Source organism: Mus caroli, unplaced genomic scaffold, assembly GCF_978045245.1.
Source record: "Mus caroli unplaced genomic scaffold, Mus_caroli_1 scaffold_10, whole genome shotgun sequence".
In the NCBI taxonomy this organism is placed as follows: domain Eukaryota; kingdom Metazoa; phylum Chordata; class Mammalia; order Rodentia; family Muridae; genus Mus; species Mus caroli.
Genome location: NW_028227265.1, coordinates 126012263 through 126034019, shown reverse-complemented (window position 1 = coordinate 126034019; position 21757 = coordinate 126012263). Strand labels below are relative to the sequence as shown.

Genomic DNA, 21757 nt, shown 5'->3' with positions numbered 1-21757 from the left:
AAGAACAATGCAACTGAGAAGGAAGCCAGCCAGGTGTAGTGTTGCACGCCTTTAATTCCAGCACTTGGAAGGCAGAGGCAGGAGGATTTCTGAGTTTGAGGCCAGCCTGGTCTACAAAGTAAGTTCCAGGATAGCCAGGGCTACACAGAGAAACTCTGTCTCAAAGAGAGAGAGAGAGAGAGAGAGAGAGAGAGAGAGAGAGAGAGAGAGAGAGAGAGAGAGAGAGAGAGAGGAAGCCATTTAATTGGGGCTGGCTTACAGTTTCAGAGGTTTGGCCCATTATCGTCATGGTGGGAAGCAGGGCAGCAGAGTTTTACACCTTGTTCCAAAGGCAGCTAGGAGGAGAAGGTTCTGGATCACAGTGGCCAGACTTCAACATATATATGAGACCTCAAAGCCCTGCCTTCACAGTGACACATTTCTTCTAACAAGACTACACCTCCTCATAGTGCCACTTCCAGTTGGCCAAGCATATTCCAACCGCCATACAATCTGTGCGGTTTGGATTGACTGACTCAAGTGGTGATTTTTTCCTTTCTCTTCCTTCTTTTTTTTTTTTTTTTTTGAGAGGGTGGTGATAGATGGTTGTTGTAGTTGTTGTTGTGTGTGTGTATCTGGAAATAAGCATATAGAGGCAAGAGGTAAACCTCAGATGTTGTAGTGGCTATTCCTGGTTGTCAACTTGACTATATTTGGAATGAACTACAATCCAGAATTGGAAGGCTCACCAGTGACCTTTATCTGGAGGCTTGGAGATCCTTATCTGGATCTTGGTATGGAGATCTTGAGCCATAGTGGCTATGGATTCCAGAAGATTAAATCTCCGAGTTTAAGGAGATTTAATCTGGGCTACACCTTTCATCTGGGATTAAAGGTGTGGTGGAACACACCTTTAATCTGGGCTACACCTTCTGCTGGAGACAATATAAGGACATTGGAAGAAGGGAGTCTAGCTCTTGCTCCTTCGCCTGCTTGCCGTGTGAGACTGAGTAACTGCTAGATCCTTGAACTTCCATTCACAGCTGCGACTGAACCATTGTTGGGAATTGGGCTGCCGACTGTAAGTCATCAATAAATTCTTTTACTATATAGAGACTATCCATAAGTTCTGTGACTCTAGAGAACCCTGACTAATACAGATGTCTTCCTTACCCTGTCTCCCATTCTCCAAGAAACACCAAGATGCTTTACAATTTGCAGGCCATGTTTTTACCAGCTGGTGAAGAATTGAACTTGATTTGAGTGTTGAAAAATACTTAAGCCTTGGTCTTTGTAGCTGACCTTGGAGTTGCCAGCTACTGGTCTGAGAGTCACTGCCATTCCCCAGCAATATCTTCCTCCCCAACAGAGAACAGCCACAGGAGGCAAGTCCACTCTGAACACCTGCAGTAGGCACCATGGAACACAAATGAGAGGGGACAGACCTCTGTTCTTTTTCCATTTACTTGTTGTGGGTGAGCATGCAGGTGCTGCAGTGTGCAAATGGCTGTCTGACAATTTCAGGAGTTGCATCTCTCCTTCTTCCATCTACAGGGACTGAACTCAGTCATCAGTCTTGGTGGTAAGCACATTTAGCACCTGAGCCATCTCACCACACCTCTGTTCCTAGTTGATGAGAGTAAACGATATTCTCTATACATCATGGCTTCAATTCTTTGTAGTCCTTCCTGTAAGTGATTCAGATACTGAAGAAGCACAGAGCTTCCTAGGCAGGCACCCTACTGATGATCTGTCCTATCCTGCTCCGTGATCTGCCCTCCAATGCCTGCATTGCCAGCAATTGGCTGGAACTGTTTTTGTGAGAAGGAACCCATCCAAACTGCTTCAGTGTTTGTTATAACTTCAATTTTTACTTTTTTAGACAGGGTCTTAGCAAATAGCTCTGGCTGGCCTGAAATTCCCTATGTAGACAGGGCCAGTCTCAAACTCACAGAGAGCCACCTACTTCTGCTTCCTGAATTCTGGGATTAAAAATATGTACCACCATGCCTGGCCTTCAGAATTTTAATAGATCTCTCTCTCTCTCTCTCTCTCTCTCTCTCTCTCTCTCTCTTAAAGATTTATTCATTTATTAATATGTAAGTACACTGTAGCTGACTTCAGACACTCCAGAAAAGGGCGTCAGATCTTGTTACAGATGGTTGTGAGTCACCATATGGTTGCTGGGATTTGAACTCATGACCTTTGGAAGAGCAGTCAGTGCTCTTACCGGCTGAGCCATCTCACCAGTCCTCTTTTTAACTGGCATTATTGAAGTATAATTTACATACAATGAAACTCACCTTTTAAACATTTATTTGGGGGGAGGGGAGGAGCCCTGTGTGGAGGTCAGACAACTTTCAGGATTCAGTCTCCTTCTACCATGTGGGACCCCAGGACCGAGGGCTGGCCTTGAACTTACAGAGATCCGCCTGCCTCTGCCTAACCAAGTGCTGGGATTAAAGGTGTGCACCACCACACCTGGCCTCATCAGTTTTCTTCTTGTAAAGACAAGATGCTACTGTGAAGACTAGCCCGGCCTGGAGCTTGTGATCACTACTACTCTTGCTTCTGTTAAGATTATAAAGCTGAGACTATAGGTGATCACCAGTATTCCTGGTTACTAGCAGAGCACTTGCCTACCAGTGTGGGAGGACCTGACTTCCATCCATAGCAATGAAAAGAGGAAGGAAAAAAAATGCACCTTTGTAACCCAACTCTGAGCTTTTCCCAGGAACCCCAGTTCCTTCTCTCTCCCAAAACCCACTCAAAACAAGTCCTCTACCCCAACACACACAGCATACATATACACATACACTGTGGTAGTATGCTTGGCCCAGGGAATGGCAGTGTGGCTTGTTGGAAGAAGTATGTCACTGTGGGGGTGGGCTTTGTTTTTTTGTTTTTTGTTTTTTTTTTTTTTTTTGGTTTTTCGAGACAGGGTTTCTCTGTGTAGTCGTGGCTGTCCTGGAACTCACTTTGTAGACCAGGCTGGCCTCGAAGGGGGTGGGCTTTAAGACCCTCCTCCTACCTGCCTGGAAAACAATCTCTTCTGGCTGGAGTTGGATCAAGATGTAAAACTCTCAGCTCCTTCTTCAGCACCATGCCTGCCTGGACACTGCCATGCTTTTTGTCATGATGATAATGGACTGAACTCTGAAACTGTAAGCCAGACCCAATTAAATGTTGCCACTGGTCATGGTGTCTCTTCACAGCAATATAAACCCTAACTAAGACATACCCATAGCACACATACACACATACACATACATCTCACCTCACACACACATACTCACATGTATATATACACACACATACCCATATCTCACACACACACACAGACAAGTCAAATTTGTCATAATTTATCTAACGAAGGGTATGTTTCCAAATAGTTCAGATAGTAGGGTAACAGGCATTTAAAAGGTACCTTGAGGGGATGGAATGGAGGCTTTGTGGAAGGGTTACATGGAAGGGGGATATCATTTGAAATGTAAATGAATAAAATGACTAATAAAAAATTATAATGCATCTCATTTCAATTGGAACTTATATAATAATGGCAGAAATTCAATAAAAAGGAAAAGGAGGAGGAGGAGGAAGAGGAGGAGGAAAAGGAAGAAGAGGAAGAGGAAGAAGGAGAAGAAGGAGAAGAAGAAGAACCTTGAGGGGTGCTGGTACTGTAGCTCTCCGTTGGCAGAATGCTTGCTTAGCATGCATCAAGCCCTGGATTCCATCCCTATGACCACATAAAGCAGACATGGTTGTGCACATCTGTCATCTCAGCACTGAGGAGGTGGAGGCAAGAGGATCAGTTTAAAGCCATCCTTGACTATATCACAAGTTGGAGGCCAGCCTGGGATACATAAAACCTGTCTCAAAAATAAACAGGGGCCAGCAAGATTGTTCAGAGAGTGAAGGCACTTGCTGTTCAAGTAAGGGGAGTTTCTATGCCCTCCCTTGTTCCCCAATAATGATACAGAGACCTTTATCTTTATCAAAAGCTTCAGGCACTATAGCTGGGCAGATTCTGAGCTATTCTAACCCAACAACGCAGGTCTGGCCCACTTCCCAGCCACATGGCCCATTACCTGCCATCTTAGTCTCTGGTCCTGGAACCTCCTTCTTTATCCATGTCACCCCAGGTCCCACCTGAAACTCTCCCTCTCTCTGGACTCAGAAGTCCTGACTTTTCCTCTCCTGCCCAACTATAGGCTTTCCAAGTCTTTATTTTAACCAGTCAGAAGATGGTGAAGGTGAAGAACAATGGTTTACAAAATACTGAGGAATTTTGATACAAAAATTGTGATACAAAATCAGGAAATGCTTTATATTAATGATAATACTAAGGTCTGACTACCACCAGATCTGTGGGTACAGAAATCAGCATTTGAATACACAGTGCACAAAAACATATACACATACACTCACACACACACACACACACAACTTACCCCCTAGGACCCGAATGGTAGAAGGAGAAAGTTGACTCCCAAACATTTTTTCCTGACATCTACAGACCACCATGGAACACATGCACACACCCACATATATACAAATAAGTGTGTTCTAGTTCCCTTTATATTGATGTGGTTTAAATACTCTTTAAAAAAAAAAAAAGAAGAAGAAGCAACTTGGGGGAGAAAGAGTGTATTGCAGCATATGACTCCAGGTGGCTTTCCATTGTGAAGACAAGGTAGGAACTTCAGATAGCTCCTCACATCACATCCACAGAATGGAAAGAATTAAATGCATGGGTGCTCAGTTCTTGCTCAGTGTGCTCATTGATTTCTCCACACTGTATCTAGGACCCCATGCCTAGGGAATGTTGCCACCCACAGTGAACTGAGTCCAAGCCCATTAACTCAAGACAGTCATGTACAGTCAGGTTCACAGGCCTACAACTGTATGTACACAACCTCCTCACAGAGACTCTTTTCCCAAGTGATTCTAGGTTGTGTCCATTAACAATTTAAGTTAATTCTCACAAAAAAATGGTACTTTTAAAATGGTATTTTTTTTTTAAGGAATTCAGTTTGTAAAAGGTTCTTTGGCAGTCTGTGACCCCTAGCATGACAAGAAGGGGCCAGAGACTCAAGGACATCAGTGCCTGAGTGCAGGGTCAAGATACAGATAAACAGAAAAACAAGAAGAATATTACTCTCACCCAACCTACCCCCACATACACATCTACTTCTAAATTCATCACTATTCTCCTTACCATTTCCCAGATCACAAAACTGAGGCTCTGAAAACTCAAATTCCATGCTTGAGTCTCCTGCAGAATTCAATCCCAGATCCTCAAGGCTGCCCCCAGAGGTAGTCACACCTATGTGACAGCATTATCTGGGAGTACTCTTGAGGTCACAATGACCTGGGCCAGACCATCTTGAGTTAACCTCTAGAAAGGACCAGAAGACCATCCCCTGGGATGACCAGAGCCAGAAGGGATCAGAGCAATCAGACAGGAGCCAAGGTCAAGATTCATTAACCCAGTAAGGTAGGTCTGTATCTTTGTCCCTGTACCCTATAGTACTAGGATCTGAACCTAGGATCTCAAATATGCTATACACACACACAACCACTAAGCTACCGCTTTAACCTAAGACACAGGTTGGATATAGCCTAGGTATTGAATATTGGTTTGGGAATCCCTTTGTAAATTTTGTATACTTTGCAATCTTTGTGTACTTTGTAAATTTTGTAAACCCTCGTGGCAAGAAAGTAGCCAGCCCCCTCAGCCAGACCTCCCTAACTGTCATAAAGGTGTTTCCAAAATCTGTAATAGTTACAAAGGTCATCTCTAGCCCCTTAACAGAACCCTCCTTAGATTATGCTAATTTTAGGTATAAAGTCTGAACAAAAGCCACCAAGCTCTGAACTTCCCACAGAAACCCACCAATTCCTGAGTACGAAAATCCATCAATCCCTGAACAGAAAAACCTACCAATCCCTGAGCTCACCCAAGCTCAGAACTTGAAATCCGGCCAATCCTGACCCTGGAAAGCTCTGCCCTAGAAACCTCCACCCTGCAAGAACTCCTACATAAGCACTGTACACTGTCCAGTTGCTTGCTGTCTGTTCCCTCCTGGGACCATAGGCAGCCACTCCTGGATTCTTCCATCCACTCCATATATATATATATATATATATCTGGTGTGACTCTCATATGTTCCCCTAGAAGATACAACACCCCTGCTGAGGAAGCTTCCTCTTTCCTCTCAGAACTGTGTGGTTCCTGGGTTTCTGAGTTCCAGGATACCTTCCCATGGAGCAGAAAGGCCAACACTAGGCTGGACTCCAACTTGATATGCAGTCTAGGATGGCCTTAAGTTTACGTTCTTCCTCCCTTCACCTTCTAACCTTGGGATTGCAGGTGTATCACCACGATTGGCCTGTGCCTCGCAGAGGATGGAGCCCAGGTCTCCATGCATTTTAGGCGAGCACTCTGATCATCCCATGGTACTGGCATCTCTAATACACGGGGGTCTTCTGCTGCAACTAGGCTTCACCAATAGCCTCTCATAGGCTCTCTTCATGATGTCCAGCCTCAACTTCTTTGCATGACCCCTTCAGTCCTAGCCCATCAACTGCAATTGAGGCTGTACCTTCACCAATGGCCTTTCCTGACCTCTCACACTGCAAAGCCTCAGCTTCTCTCCATGACCCCCTCATGCCTTCAAAACCAGTACCACCTGGGTGACTCTTACACATTACCAAGTCCAGATGCCAGTAGAAGGACTATCTCTGGAATGCAGCTTCTTTGTGCTTCTTAGAAAACACTTTCTAGAAGGCTTCACCTCTTCCTTTTTTTTTCCCCCTGAGACAGGGTTTCTCTGTATAGCTCTGGCTGTCCTGGAGCTCACTCTGTAGACCAGACTGGCCTCGAACTCAGAAATCCATCTGCGTCCGCCTCTGCCTCCCAAGTGCTGGGATTAAAGGCATGCGCCACCACACCTGGCTCACCTTTTCTTAATAACCACTAATTTCTTAGCTCCAGCTAACCAGCATCAATTGTCCCAGTAACCCCTTCTAGTCTTGACTTTAAAACCAGAGCCATATGGCTGAAGCTGCTGAGTTCTGCTGCTTGCTGGGGCTGGAACATGCCCCCTTTTAATTTTTTTTAAGTTTTGTTTGTTTGTTTGTTTGTTTTTTGGGGGGGTTCTATTTGTTTGTTTGTTTGTTTTCGAGACAGGGTTTCTCTGTATAGCCCTGGCTGTCCTGGAACTCACTCTGTAGACCAGGCTGGCCTCGAACTCAGAAATTTGCCTGCCTCTGCCTCCCAAGTATTGGGATTAAAGTCATGCGCCACCACCGCCCGGCTCCTCTTGTTCTATTATATCATCAACCACCTTCCTGTTTTCCAGCTCCCTCATTGCCTAAGCTTGTCTGTCCTGGAACTTGCTCTGTAGACTGCCCTTGAGCTCACAGATCTACAAGCCCCTGTCTCTTCAGTTCTGGGACCTAAGCTTTTCTCTATTTGGTAATTGTTCTGCCCCAGGCTGGCCTTGAACTCAAAGATCAGCTTGCCTCTTTCCCCTGTGATTAAAGGCATGTAACATCATGCTTGAGCCTAAGCTTTTCATGGCCACTATATCTCAATATCCAGATCAAAAGCCTGTGTCTTCAGTCTTTTTTTAATTTTTACAATTTTTATTAGATATTTTCTTTATTTACATTTCAAATGCTATCCCGAAAGTTCCCTACACCCTCCCCCTGCCCTGCTCCCCTACCCACCCACTTTTTTCTTATTTTTTATTTTTCATTATTTTCTTTTGTTTTTTTGAGACAGGATCTCACGTCTTCCAGCCTTAAGATCTGGATCATGGGTGTGCCCTCAATTTCTGGATTGTAGTTCATTCCAGATTAAAGTCCAAATGAAAACAGTAACCAGGTAATAACACCTAACTTGATACAATTATCTCTAGTTCAATTGCAAAAGTGTAAGTTTAGCTGGGTAAGATCTTTCCTGGTGGTCACTGCTCCTTTAACTCCTCTTAGTGTCCATGAACACAGGATGTACATTCACTCCACATCCCTGGTACCCCTTTACCCTTTGAACCACACATTTTGTATCTTTTCTCTATAACCTTGTTACCTTTGATCAAAATGTTCTTCTTAAGAGTAAATAATAGCATAGAGTCAAAACTGGGTTGTTTTGAGACCTCCTTTCTCAATGCAATTAATTTGACTCTCTTCACCTTATCCTCAGACAGACCTTTAGGACAAGGGCATAAAGCAGCCACATTCTTCAGCAAAATATCACAAGAACAGTCTATAGGCCACATACTAAAATCCTTCTCCTCTGAAACTTCTAGAGCCAGGCTTACACAGTTCAAATCATCCTCAGCAACAATGTCTTCCATTTTCCTACTAGGATAAACCCATTAAGCCCCACTCAAAACATCCCACTGCTTCCCACATTCACAGTTGTAGAGAGAATATCTTGTCTGTTGTATGGATGCATCACCTGTCAATTAAAAAGCCTAAAAAGGCTATGGCTTATGGCTTAGGCAGGAAATAGAGGTGGTACATCTGGACAGAGGAAGGATTCTGGGATAGAGCCAGGCAGGAGATTGACAGGGAAGAAGTGAAAAGACAGATACATGGCACCTGAGCACAGGTAACCAGCCTCATGGCAGAATGTAGGTTAAAATAATTGGGTTATTTAGTTATGATCTATTCAGAGAAGAGTCTACCTATATCATCAAGATATTTGTAAATATATTTTGAGTCTGAGCCTTATTTCTGGGAGTATGAGGCTGGGCAGAACCAGGCCTAACTTCTAAACAAAGTCCAAAAATTCACATTCTTTCAAACAAAAGCATGGTCAGGCCTATCACAGTAATGTAGTATGTAGCATGACACACTTCCTCTAACAAGCTCACACCTACTCCACAAAGGCTACTACTCCCTGGGCCAAGCATATTCAAATCACCACAGCTACCAATGTTTGTGTTCAAGTCAATTTCACCATTTATACCAGTGGTTCTCAACCTTCCTAATGCTGCAACCCTTTAATACAGTTCCTCATGTTGTGGGGAGCCCCCAACCATAAAACTTGTTGCTACTTCCTAATTTTGCTACTATTATGAATCATAATGTAAATCTCTGTGTTTTCTGATGGTCTGAGGTGACCCCAGTGAAAGGGTCAGTCAGCACCGAAGGCTTCCTGACCCACAGCTTGAGAACCACTGATTTACGCAACCCGGGACCCAGTTCAAGGTCACTGTGAGTGTGCTGCTTCTTACCTCAATTAACTCCCAACAGTTCTCACAGGCCTGCTTGGAGGCCGAGTAACTGGCCATCACAATGTTTAAATATTCATTAATATATGTATGAATATCTAAATGAATGTGTGTGTGTGTGTGTGTGTGTGTGTCTAGCCCCATCATTAGCTAACAAAAATCTGAGAGTTCTTGTTCTATTTTTGTTAACTGATGTCTGGGGTAACCTGTCTCAGGATTTTTTTTTTTTTTCTTTCCTGTGATAGCAAGTTAGGGAGGACAGAGTTTATTTCATTTTACAGCTTGCAATCCATTGTCTAGGGAAGTCAGGGAAAGAACTCAAGGCAGGAATCTGGAGTCAGGAAATGATATAGAGGCCATGTAGGACTGCTGGTTACTAGCTTGACCCTCAAGTTCTGTTCAGCCTTCAGCCTGCTGCCTTATAGAAGCCAGAACCACCAGCCCAGAAATGGCACCACCCACAGTGGGTTGGGCCTGCCTACCCCAATAGTCAATGAAGAAAATGCTTCCCAGGTCAGTCTAATAGGAGTATTTTCTCAATTGAGGTTCCTCTTCTTTTTGTTTTTAAAATTTTATCTATTTATTATATGTAAATACACTGTAGCTGTCTTCAGACACCCCAGAAGAGGACGTCAGATCCCATTACAGATGGTTGTGGGCCACCATGTGGTTGCTGGGAATTGAACTCAGGACTTTCACAGAGAAACCCTGTCTCGAAAAAAACCAAAAAAAAAAAAAAAAAAAAAAAAGAACTCAGGACTTTCAGAAGAGCAGTCAGTGCTCTTAACTGCTGAGCCATCTCTCCAGCCCGAGGTTCCTCTATTAAAAGGGCTCTAAGCTAAAGGAGCTGGCAGAGTACCATAATACCCTCTACACAGTAGGTGCCAAATAAAGAGACCGTCTCTTTCTTTACTCTTCCTAGGGTCGGGCCAAAAAATGAAAGCCAGCAATGTCCTGTTGTGGGAGGAGGTATTTGTCAGGAGACCAAGCCTTTGTCTTCGCCCCTTGCAGGTAGAGCGGGGCCTCACGATGCCTGTGTGCCCGTTGTCCCTGGAGTTCCTCAAGGCCTCACACTTTTCTTTGGGTCCTGATCCGCGGCTGCATGATGGCACTATGCAGGGCACATCGCACAGGGACTTCCCAGCCTATTCCGCTGTCACCTTGGTCCAGCCCCCCTCGTCACCACCACAGCAAGGCACAATCTTCCAAAGGGAAGCGCAGTGGGCTTCCCAGAAGCATGTATCGGAGATGCGCCGTGCGTTCTCACCACCACCCACGTTACAGTCGCAAGATGAGCTACAGGAGCGGGCAATTGAGCACTCGCAAGCCATGCAGATAAGCAATCTGCACTTGCACGCAGATATGCGTCCTGTTCTCAACTTGTCCATTGCACGTGCTGACTATGGCTGGCCAGAGCTACCACCAAGCGCCCGCCTGGACATCCGAAGTGCACGCCTCCTCTTTGACAGGGATTCGATGCCCTCTGGGGACAGGAAGCAGCTGCGCATGCCGCTCACCTCATACCAGGCACACTATCCGCCCTATGATGCCATCACCCCTCGGCCCTGTGTGCCCTGCAGCCATCTAGGTGAGCATATTCCCTAGCCATGTTGTACCCAAAGGCACTCAGAGTCGCCCCTTGCCCCCCACCCTACCATAAATGGTCACTTGTCAACATAGAGAGGAAAATGCTTCTTTCTAGCTGCCAACCAGTAGAGATGCTGCTGCTAAAACCTCCAGGGCTAAGGATATTCAGTTGGTAGAATATTTACTTAGCATGCACAATACCCTTGTATTCCACCCCAGCACTAGGTAAACTAGGCCATCAGCAATCATCCCAGAGTTGAGGAAGTGGAGGCAGAAAGATCAAGTTTTCTAAGATCCTCTCTCTCTCTCCCCCTCTCCCCCCTCCCCTCCCCCTCCCTCTCCCTCTCCATCATACATACATACACACACACACACACACACACACACACCACCACCACCACCACCAACAACAACAACTACTACAGTCAAGCATGGTTGTGCATGCCTGTAGTCTCTGCACTTCAGAGGCTGAAATAGAAGTTCGAGACAAGTCTTGGCTACAGCATGAGTTCAAGCCTAGCCTCAGTGACTTATTAAAATTCCCCAAATAAAAAGGGCTAGGGGTGTTGCTCAGTGGTAGAACACTGGACTGGTGATGTACAAGGGCTGAGAGTTTTTAGAATTTTCTGGCAATGTCTCCAGTACAATTGTAGTTGCTGTCAGTAAGAGAACTCCCTTTGAGTTGGGCTTTGGGGGTGGGGTGGGGGTGGGGGTTGTTTCTATTTGCTTCTTTTGTGTGTGTTTGGGTGTGATTGTATCAGTTAGAGGACAACCTCTGGTGTGAGAGCTCAGACACCTTCCACCTTTGTGGGTCCAGAGAATGAACTAGCCATTCTTTTGGTTTTGAACTAGTGAGATTAGTATATAGCAAGCTAAAAATAACAGAAAAAAAAAAAAAGCAACTATAGTAACTAGTCTTAACTAGTAAAACATCCTCGTATTGGGTCTCAAAGAATCCAGCAGAGACCCACCAAGGTAGGGAATGCTCACTAAGGTAGGCACCTGGAGCCCTTCACCCAGACAGTCCCAGGCAGAGCAACTTCTCCTTAGGCAAGACTTCCAACCAACAACAGCTGGGAACGACCTGCAGCAGAAACTTACAGAATGGTGACACTTGCCTTTTACCCCAGCATGAGACCCTGTCTGGGGGTGGGGGCAGAGGCATATGGATTCCTGTGAATTCCAGGACAGGCTGGTCTGCAGAGAGAAAGAGTGGTTGAGGAGACTGGGGAAGCTGAAGCAGTCAGAGGGAATTCCTCACTGAGCTGTCTTTCACTGCACTGCGAGCTTGCTTCCCTACCGCAAGGGCTTTTCCATCACGAGATGAGCAATGGCAATGTCTGTTGGCAACGGTTCACCTCCTAGTGGTTCTCCAGTACATGTTTCCATTCTTGGGCTCTCTTGCTCTTGCTGCTTTTCGCTTCTTGTCAGAGTTAGAGGGGACATCCCACCCTTGGAGAACACTCTAAGGCAGGCATGCTGAGGTCTAAAATGGGAGGAGGGCCTGGCTTCCAGAGCTAGTTTCTCAGTTCATAAAAAAAGGGTGTGCATTTGGCCTGGAGCTTACTCAGTAGGCTACACTGGGTAGCTAGCAAGCTCCTGGGATCTGCCTCCTTAGACTGAGACCACAGACTTGGGCCACCATCACTGAATTGTTTGTGTGGATTCTGGAGTTCCAAACCCAGGTCTTCATGATTGTGGAACAAGTGCTTTACTGAGTCTCCCCAACAGTGCTTTCCTGAGTGTCCCCAACCTTCTTTTCTTTTTCCTATTGAACACCAAATTCAGGGTGTCAGATATACTCCAATATGCTCAGATATACATAGCAAGTGCTCTACTGGGGTCTCATTCCTATCAGGCTCTTCAAGTCTCTGAGCCTCGAGGGTATAAAATGAGTGAAAGGCTTAATTCAGCCTAAGCTAGGCCTATGACCCAGCACACAGAAGAGCATGGTGGCCAAGCTCAGAAGAAAGAGGGGAGGAACTTTGGCATGGAGGCCAAGCTTGTAAGCTAGCACTGTAAGGGAGACAGAGCAGGGTTATCAGTTCATGGCCATCTCCAACTATGTGAAAAGTCTGAAGCCAGCCAGGACTACGTGAGACCCTGTCTAGGGGTGGAGGCAGGAGAGGAGAGAGGAAGGGAGAGAAAGGGAAGGGGGAATGACCTTAGCCTAGGTACCTGTCTCCGTACTTGGTGGCCATATTTTTTTCTTACATTTATCATGTTTATAGGTATGTGCACATGCCCCAGGGTGTGAGTGTGGAGGTCAGAGGCCAGCTTGCAAGAGGCATTTCTTTCCTCTCACCATGTAGAACTCAGAGATCTAGCCCTGGTCATCAGGCTTGGCAGCAAGCACCTTTACCCACCATCCCATCTCAACAGCTCCCCTTCTCTTATCACTGTTTTTAGTTCTTTGTTTTGTTTTTATCTGAGAGATAATGATCGAATGATCAGGGTTGCCCAACTTACCTTCCTGTGGGTAGAGTTCCAGGTGGCCTTAAGGCTGCAGAAAAATCAATCCCATTCTCTCCCACGCCCTTCTCATTCTTCTTCCTTAGGGGTTCCTAACACCCTGAAGTGGAACTACAAGGGACAGAAAGACACCTCCTACAAGAAGCAGTTCCAAGCTCTCCCAAGCCCACCAGCCTTGATGTGTAAGAGGGTAAATCAAGGTGGCATTGGCTCCGCTGGGAGTGGGTGGTAGCCATGGCAACCAGGGTAGTTCTGACCTTTCACCTTACTTTGTCCTCAGGCCTCCTCCAGTGTAAACCTAGGAGACAGCAAGGTTGGCTATAGTCCCCTGTGTTCCCTCGTGAAGCAGACCTACACACCTCAGGGGCTGTCCCCATACAGGTACAAAGGCCACTCTCTCCCTGCAGTTGGCTTTCATCAACATGTTGGGTGTACTACTCAGGGCTCCTTAACTTTTGCTTGCCTTGGAATTGTTCAAGCTCTACCACAGCATCATATTGCCTACCAAAGCACCTGCTGGGAATATGGCTCACTGCCTGAGGATGAGAGTCTGAGTTCAAATCCTCAGCACCTACCTAAAAAGCTGGCTGTGGCCATGTGCCTGCCATCCCCATGGAGTGATACACACAGACAATCGGGATGACTGGGGCTTGTCAACAGCCAGCCTAACTCCAAGTTCAGTGAAACTCTGTCTCAGAAGGAGTAAGGCATGATCCAATGAGATGACTCAATGGTTAAAGTGCTTGACAGCAAGCCTGATACCTACTTGAGTTCAATCCCCAGGATCTGCCGCAGACCCTCTGGGCCCCTGTGCCTGCGTAGAAAAGAGTCTCTAGAGTAGATGGGCAAAGAGTCGGATGGGACAGACAGACACACACACAAGAGAGGTGTTGAATCTGAATGTAATTTTCTGGTAAAATATGAGACTATTATATTACAGCGAATTATCAGGAGCTACAAATCACAAGTAAGACAAGGTACACTGAAATTTACCAGATACAACAGAAAAGAATTTGCAAGAACTAGTTAAATGTTTACATTAGGGATAACAAGCCCTGCCTGGGAAAAGCCTAATGCCAGGCAGGAATTTCACACTTTAAAGTTAATAGCACCAGAAGGTTTAACTCTTTGACAGGCCTCAAGAATAATGGGGTATCTCGGAGCTCTAAATTCTAGGTCTTGTAAAACTTTATTTTGTCTGGAGACTTTCTTACTTATCAGGATAGTATATTAACTCACTCCTGACATGGAATGTAATCTGTAGTAAAGATTTCTATCTCAGTGAGATTCCCAGTCTCTTAATGGCTATGTTTTAATGTTTTATGGTAGTGTTTAATTAGTTACTGAATAGGTTAAACTCCTTGCTGCTATCTGGAATCTAAGAACACTGGGAAAAGGCTTTAGCTATGTTAGAATACAATCTTAAAAGGCATTTACTATAAGGTAATGCTTAATAGAGTGCACGTGAATCTATACATTAGACTAACGCGGTGGAAATTTGATTATTATGGGTTAGGAAAAAACGCCAAACCTCCGGGAGGAGAATTTACATGGAACTCCTATCCTCAAGAACAGCTTCCAGGCTTTACGCCTGTCAAAACTGACCCAAACTGGAGGGCTGACTTTCGTCAGGCCTCCAGGAGGAGAGTCCTAGAAATTCATTTCTCATGAGCAGCTTTTTGGCACTACTGCCTCACAAGCTGGCTCCACCGGAGTCCCTTGACAAGGATCCACATAGCAGAAGGAAGGAACAGATTTCCATAAGTTCTCCTCTGACCTCCACATGGGCACGATGGCAAAAACACAGGCAGGTACATGTGCACACAGAGTTAGGCACACATATACCCTGTGTGTATATGACACACATATACCAAAGCACCAAAATCAGGAAGAGATAGCTGATCACACTGTAAACCCCCACGATTGTGTTATTTACCAAAAACAAACAAACAAACAAAAAAGAAAAGCTGTTTCTAGCTGTGGGCTTGGCTCACCTTAAATCCTAACCTTTAATCCCAAACAATAAAGGGAAGTTAGTTTGTAGAAGGAAGCACCCATGTATGAAAGTGATGTCTAATTGAATGACGAATCAGAGAAAGATTTGGCAGAACAGGATATGCCCAACTCTCTCAAGAAGAGAGAGGATAGAGAAGCAATGTAAGAGGGAGTCCAGAGGGAGAGAAGGAGGAGGTAGTTTTACTGAGAGAGTTTTTCAGAGACAGGTTGAAGAGAGAACGAGATAGACACAGGTAAAGACAGAAGGAGCCAGAGAATGAGAAGGAGCCAGATCATAACAGATTGAGAGTTGAAGGCCAAGCAGAGCAATTCAGTCAGAGGCTAAGAAAGAAACAAGATTTAATCACTCAGCCTAGAGAGGAGTTTGAGCCAGGACAGCTGAGTTGATCCAGCCAGCCAAAGTACAGTAAGAACAAGAAAGAGTGAACTTTTTCAGCAGTAAGTCTCAAAGGCTAAAAACACTATTAAGCCTAGATTAGATTATACTGAGGCTAGAAGCTTTCACAATTAGGCCTAGGTTAGCAGACAGAGGCAGAAAACCTGGAACAATTACATCAGGTGAACAAAAGTTACTTTTACATAGATCACTTGCTGCTCTTGCAGAGAACCAAAGTTTTGTTCTCAGCATCCATATGGTAGCTAACAACAACTTGTAACTCCAGTTCCAGGAGATCCAACACCTCTTGTAGCACCCACACAGGGGCACATACACACGGGAGCACTGTTCCTTGACGAACAACACTGCCTGCTGTTGTAGAGAATCCAAGCTGGATAACCAGTGTCATCACATGTAACCACATGGCAGCTCACAACTGTTTCTAACTCTAGTTCCAGGAAATCTGACTCCGTCCTCTTGTCTTCTCAGGCACCAGGCATGAATGTTGTGTACAGATATACATGCAGGCAAAATACCCAAGCACATGAAGAATAAATTAAAAAAAAACAAAAACAAAACTTTTTTGTTGTTTTTAGTTTTGTTTTTTTTTTTTTTTAAATGTAGCGCTGGCTGCCCTAGAACTCTCTCCGTAGACCAGGCTGGCCTCAAACTCACAGAGATCTGCCTGCCTCTGCATCCTGAGCAGCTGGGATTAAAGGAGTGGGTCACTACCACCTGGCAAATAAAAACATTTAAAAAGGGAAGTTGGATGTGATGGTGAATGCCCTACATCCCATAACTTGGGAGGCTATAAATGAATTTTTTATTTTCTTTATTAGATATTTTCTTTATTTACATTGCAAATGCTATCCCAAAAGTTCCCTGTCCCCCCCTCCCCCCCCTGCTCCCCTATCCATCCACTCCCACTTCTTGGCTCTGGCGTTCCTCTGTACTGGGGCATATAGAGTTTGCAAGACCAAGGGGCCTCTCTTCCCAATGATGGCTAACTAGGCCATCTTCTGCTACATATGAAACTAGAGACACGAGCTCTGGGGGTAAAGTGAATTTTTAAAAGTTGATGATTTTTCTCTATCTTGGATAGCTCCCAATTAAATGAGAAAAATACTATAAGATTTCTTTAATCAAGCTTTATGGAACAATAACTAGGCAGTCATTGATCTATTCTAATTCTCTAAACAGATCTGGCTCCATCCCAGCCAAAATCCCCAAGATACTTGCATTTTAGTAGTGGTATGGGTGCTCTCTGCTCCAGTTGTGTTCCCATGGTATCGCTCCTGGAACCCTTTCTTGTAGCAAATCCTCTCTTCTCTCTCCTCTCATCATCTGCATGGTAGCTTGCATGCAAGCACATGCACCCTCCCTCCCTCCCTCTCTTCTTCCCTCCTTCCCTCCTTCCCCTGGCAAGTGGAAGTCCCGCCCTATTCACTCTTCTGCCCAGCCATTGGCTGATCGGCATGTGGCGCAATGTTTACACAACATTGAAACAGGAAATAGTTAGAATAAGCCTTACAATGCTGTGTCTGGATTGCAACAAGATATGGGGGCAGAGAAATCAGCATTTGACTAAAACAAGGATAATCTTTACACAGTGCACAAAAACATGCCTACAGGAGGCAAAGAAAACAGTGTGTTTTACTGTGAGGTTGAGGCCAACCTGGTCTACTTAGTACTGGGCCAGCCAAGGCTTCCTAATAAGAGCCTGAAGAGATGGCTCAGAAGTTAAGGGTGCTTGCTGCTCTTGCAGAGGACCCGAGTTTTGTTCCTATCTGTAACCCCAGTTCTTAGAGATCTGACACTCTTCTGGTTTCTGTGGGCACCAGGAATACATGTGATATTCTTACATAATACAGGCAAACACTCATACACACAAAATAATAATCTTTAAAAATAAAAGACTGGACATGCCTTTTATTAAATTTTCAATTTTATTAAATTAAAAGATGGCACATGCCTTTAATTCTGGAACTCCTGTTCTACTTTGTTTTCTGTGGCTCTGATAAACACCAAGGTCAAAAGCAACTTTGAAAGGTGAAAGGAAAAAAAAAAAAAAAAAAAAAAAAAAGAAAGGTGAAAGGAACAATATGTGAACAACATAAGGAAACGATACCATGGTTGAATGTAACCATGGAAACCAAGGAAAGTGTTTGTTTGGTTTATAGGTTATACTCCATCACTGAGGAAGGTCATGGGAACTCAAGAAAGAATCAAGAGGCTGGAACTGAAGCAGAAACCATAGAGAAATGCCACTTGCTTACTGACTGGCCTGTTTCCCAGCCTTCTTTCCTATACAACCCAAACTATCAGCCCAGGGGTGACACCACCCACAGAGGCCCAGCCCTTCGCACACCAATCATTAATGAAGAAAATGCCCCACAGACAAGCACCACAGACCAATCTGATTGAGACAATTCCTCAGTTGAGGGTACCTCTTTCTAGGTGATTCTAAATTGTGTTAAGTTGACAAAAACTAACCGACACAACTCTGAGGCAGAGACGAGCGGATCTGGAGCACTCCAGGCCAGCCAGGGTTATGTAGTGAGACTATCTCAAAAACTTACACAAATATTAATTAGTGCACCCCAGGCTTAGCCATGGTTCACTCGAACCTATCACCTTTATGGAAAATTCTGGGGACCTACCTTGATCCTAACTTACTTTGCCTGAGGTATGACAAGGTCCAGGCTGCAGCCCACATCCACCAGGTGAACGCTGGTCCTGGAGACCGCCTATTCCATGACAGAACTACCATGAATGACTACTTCTACTCCAAGGAGCCAGGTGAGAGCCTACTGCGCGAGCACCACCCCTGGCTCCCTTTGCAGCTTTGTTTCTAGGGCTTAACACAGACATACCCCTCCCCTGGCAGAGCCTTTTGTTCTTCACCATGATAAGACTCCGAAGTCAAACATCCTGAAAGGAAACTGGTGCCCTGGCCCTGGCAGCCTCCATACCTCCTCAAAGTTCTTCTACGGTGAGGTCAGCAGGAAGAGGGAGAAGGTCTGCCGGTGTGCCCTCGTGGGGGAGAAGGGAGGGTCTTAAAGGCAGAACAAGATGTCGAGCTCAGAGTAGACCACCGGTCCTGGCTTTGACATACACAAATATCAGCCTCGATGGTTTTATCTTTAAAATACAATAACCCACAATTTAAGCCCATCTGGAATCCAGAGGGTGGTAGCTATCCACATGACGCAGAATGACTCCCAGGGCTCCAATCCCTGGACTGGAGATACCTAGAAACCTGTATTCCTATAGCCACCTCCTGCGACACAGCCTCCTAGCCGACAGGTGTCCCATGAGAAACTGAAGGATCACATAGTCTTGGGAGACTCAAAGCTGCTCGGAAACTTCTTCCAAACCTCCATGAGCTCAGACTACTGCCCTCCGACTACCCCCATAAAACAAAGAACCCTCAAGTTTTCTCTGTTGGAGAGTAACCTCCCTGAGGGCACAGGTGGTAAGTGTGAGCTACCCTTCTGAGAGACCCGCCCCATCCCCAAAGATCCTCCCTGGTTCCTCGAAGCTCCTCCCATCACTGAAACCTCCCTCTTCCCCAAATCCAGAAAAACCTGTCCCTCTCTGAAGCTCTCCCGCACCTCATTCCCCTCTTTTAACACTAAAGACCTGCCTCTATCACTGGAAGGCCTATTTCTTGATGAAAAAAAAACACCTCATGCCCCTTCCGTCTGAAAGCACCGCACCAGTGTTCCCTCCTTAATCCCACAGACCTGACCATTCCTCTCCATCTCCAGCAACCTGCTGCTGTTCCAGAGCCTCTGCCCGTAATTGAAAGTTCTGCCCTGGACACTCATCCCCCATCTTTTTTTTTTTTGGTTTGGGTTTTTTGGTTTTTTGAGCCATGATTTCTCTGTGTAGCCTTGGCTGTCCTGGAGCTCGCTTTGTAGACCAGGCTGCCCTCAAACTCAGAGATCCACCTGACTCTTTGTCTCTTGAATACTGGAACTAAAGGTGTGAGCCACCAACTACTTGCTTTTTATGAAGACTCCATAACAATCTCCAAAGGCTGCTCTCTCAAGCCCCACCCACGTCCTCAAGTTCCTCCTCTTCCTAAAGTCCCACCCCATTCCCAAAGTTCTGCCCCTCAAAATGCCTATCACCACCTTCCTTGATTCCACCCTGGATTGACAACTCCCATCTTCCAGGCTGTGGCACGTCGCCTTGTGTAACTCCAACCCTCTGATGTGGCCAAGGATCCTCTCCCTTCCTTATTCTCCCTCATCCATATCTACCTCCTTCCTCTGTCTGAGGAGGCTCTGCACAGTGCCCTCTCTGGCCCCGCTCTTCAGACCCCCTGGATTCTGAACCCCGCCCGCACTTCAGACAACCCTCAGTCTCTGTTCAACATAGGTACTCGAGCCCTGAATCTCCCACACTTAGTCCCTCATCTTTCTCCTGTTCCGTTTTCTCTATCCCTCCCACCCCCCAACTTTCCCCAAACCCAAATCTCAGAATTAGACTTTTTCACCACGAACCAAATGATGATGAAACCGCATGGAATAGTTCGAGCCTCTATCACTGAAGATTTGTTACAGAAGGTGAGCCATGGGAAAGGGATGCATCATCCCCCTCCCTCATCAGCATCTCTCAAACTAGTGTTAACCCCAGAATCACAGTTAAGTGGCCTAGGGCCAAATGAGTGCTGGAAGATCAAGCCAAGAGTCTCTCTCTCTCTCTCTCTCTCTCTCTCTCTCTCTCTCTCTCTCTCTCTCTCTCTCTCTCTCACACACACACACACACACACACACACACACACACACACACGTTCTCTCTCTCTCATTCTCTGAGTGTGTGTGTGTCTGTGTCGCTGTCTCTTTTTCCATCGTCTCTATCCCTCTCCCCCTCCCACTTCCCCACCCTCTCCCTCCCCCTCTCTCCCTCTCTCTTTCTCCCTCCCCCTCTCTCCCTTCCCTCTCTCCTTGAGACCTGGAATTCCCCGTGTGGCTGCTGATGATCTTGAACTCCTGCCTCTACCTCCCCAGTGCTGAAGTTTCAGGCATGCACCTCAATTTAGAACTCAACAATCTTGCTGATGACAACCCAGCTTCAAGATCATACCTAGTTTCTTCTGAGGCTCAGGTTCATAACAACTGGGATACATTTATTGCCTAGCAGGGTTTAAGGCTCAAAGAAGAGTTCACTTCAGAAGCTACCTAGGACCATCCAAAGTCCTACGGGGTCATTCCAGGGAATGTTTATAAATTTTTTTTTTAATTTTATGGCATTTAATTTTAGTGGGTTGTGTGTGTGTGCACCCATGGACATACATGTGCCATGGTATATATGGTAAGGTCAGGGGACAACTTGTAGTACCCAGTACTCTTCTTCTACCATGGGGGCCCCAAGGGTCAAACTTAGGGTCTCCAACACAGCATTCAAGCACCAGTCAAACACACGCTGAAAATAATCTTTTCAATGCTGAGGATCAAGCTAAGAGTCTCTCTCTCTCTCTCTCTCTCTCTCTCTCTCTCTCTCTCTCTCTCTCTCTCTCCTGACTAAGCCTCTTCTCACCCTCCAATGTCCTCACCAGAGTGAGGTGGCCAGGGTGGGTCAGCAACCACAGGACTGTCTGGCTAACTGCCTACCTTGACTTCACAGTGCAAATACAGCCACATTGAGCCCCCACTGGGCAGACAACGTTTCTTCTCTACTCAGAATCAAGACTCGTATCCCTTCAAGTACCAGGGTCCATTGGTACAAAAGCTAAGTAGCATGCATGAGAGCCATCTGCCAATGGGCACACCCAAGTACCTTGGCTGCTGGCATGAGAAAGTAGACCCTCGGGGCCCCCAGATCCCTATGTATCCTTGCCTGAGTCAGCAATAAATGTCACTTGATTGTCAAATTGACAGATGGTATCTTTTACTTTATTTTGCACTGACTTGTTTGTGTGTGATCGTGCACATGCCACGGTGGGGGAGGGGTGTCAGAAGCCAATCTGTAAGAATGGGTTCTCTCCTTCCACATATGAGTTCCAGGGAATTGATCTCAGATCCCTAGGAACCAAGCTTTGTGACAAAGCCTTTACTTACTGAGCCATCTTGCC

The 21757-nt window shown here is 45.6% G+C and overlaps 1 protein-coding gene across 4 annotated transcripts; it reads left to right on the top strand.

Annotated features, from left to right (window-relative positions):
• The first annotated feature begins 5369 nt into the window (after nucleotides 1–5369).
• Saxo5 (stabilizer of axonemal microtubules 5) lies at nucleotides 5370–21537 on the top strand. 4 transcript variants are annotated; one of them, XM_021170530.2, is made up of 11 exons: nucleotides 5370–5476; nucleotides 7769–7870; nucleotides 9110–9207; nucleotides 10236–10812; nucleotides 13370–13473; nucleotides 13564–13664; nucleotides 18362–18474; nucleotides 18563–18672; nucleotides 18949–19150; nucleotides 20164–20249; nucleotides 21310–21537. In XM_021170530.2, exons 4-11 carry the CDS (start codon nucleotides 10254–10256, stop codon nucleotides 21535–21537), a joined length of 1503 nt encoding a protein of 500 aa, XP_021026189.1. In that variant the 5' UTR covers nucleotides 5370–5476; nucleotides 7769–7870; nucleotides 9110–9207; nucleotides 10236–10253. The 4 variants fall into 4 exon arrangements, with proteins under 4 accessions (XP_021026189.1, XP_021026188.1, XP_021026190.1 ...); XM_021170529.2 differs by lacking the exon at nucleotides 9110–9207; XM_021170531.2 differs by lacking the exon at nucleotides 9110–9207 and having other exon boundaries at nucleotides 5370–5480.
• Nucleotides 21538–21757: the final 220 nt, after the last annotated feature.

Excerpts from the sequence above, each read along its gene's own strand:
- Saxo5 (XM_021170529.2), top strand. The coding sequence starts at position 10,254 with ATGCCTGTGTGCCCGTTGTCCCTGGAGTTCCTCAAGGCCTCACACTTT. Across the intron at positions 10,813-13,369 it reads TGTGCCCTGCAGCCATCTAG|GGGTTCCTAACACCCTGAAG; the intron begins GTGAGCATATTC and ends CTTCTTCCTTAG. Across the intron at positions 13,665-18,361 it reads CAGGGGCTGTCCCCATACAG|GTATGACAAGGTCCAGGCTG; the intron begins GTACAAAGGCCA and ends ACTTTGCCTGAG.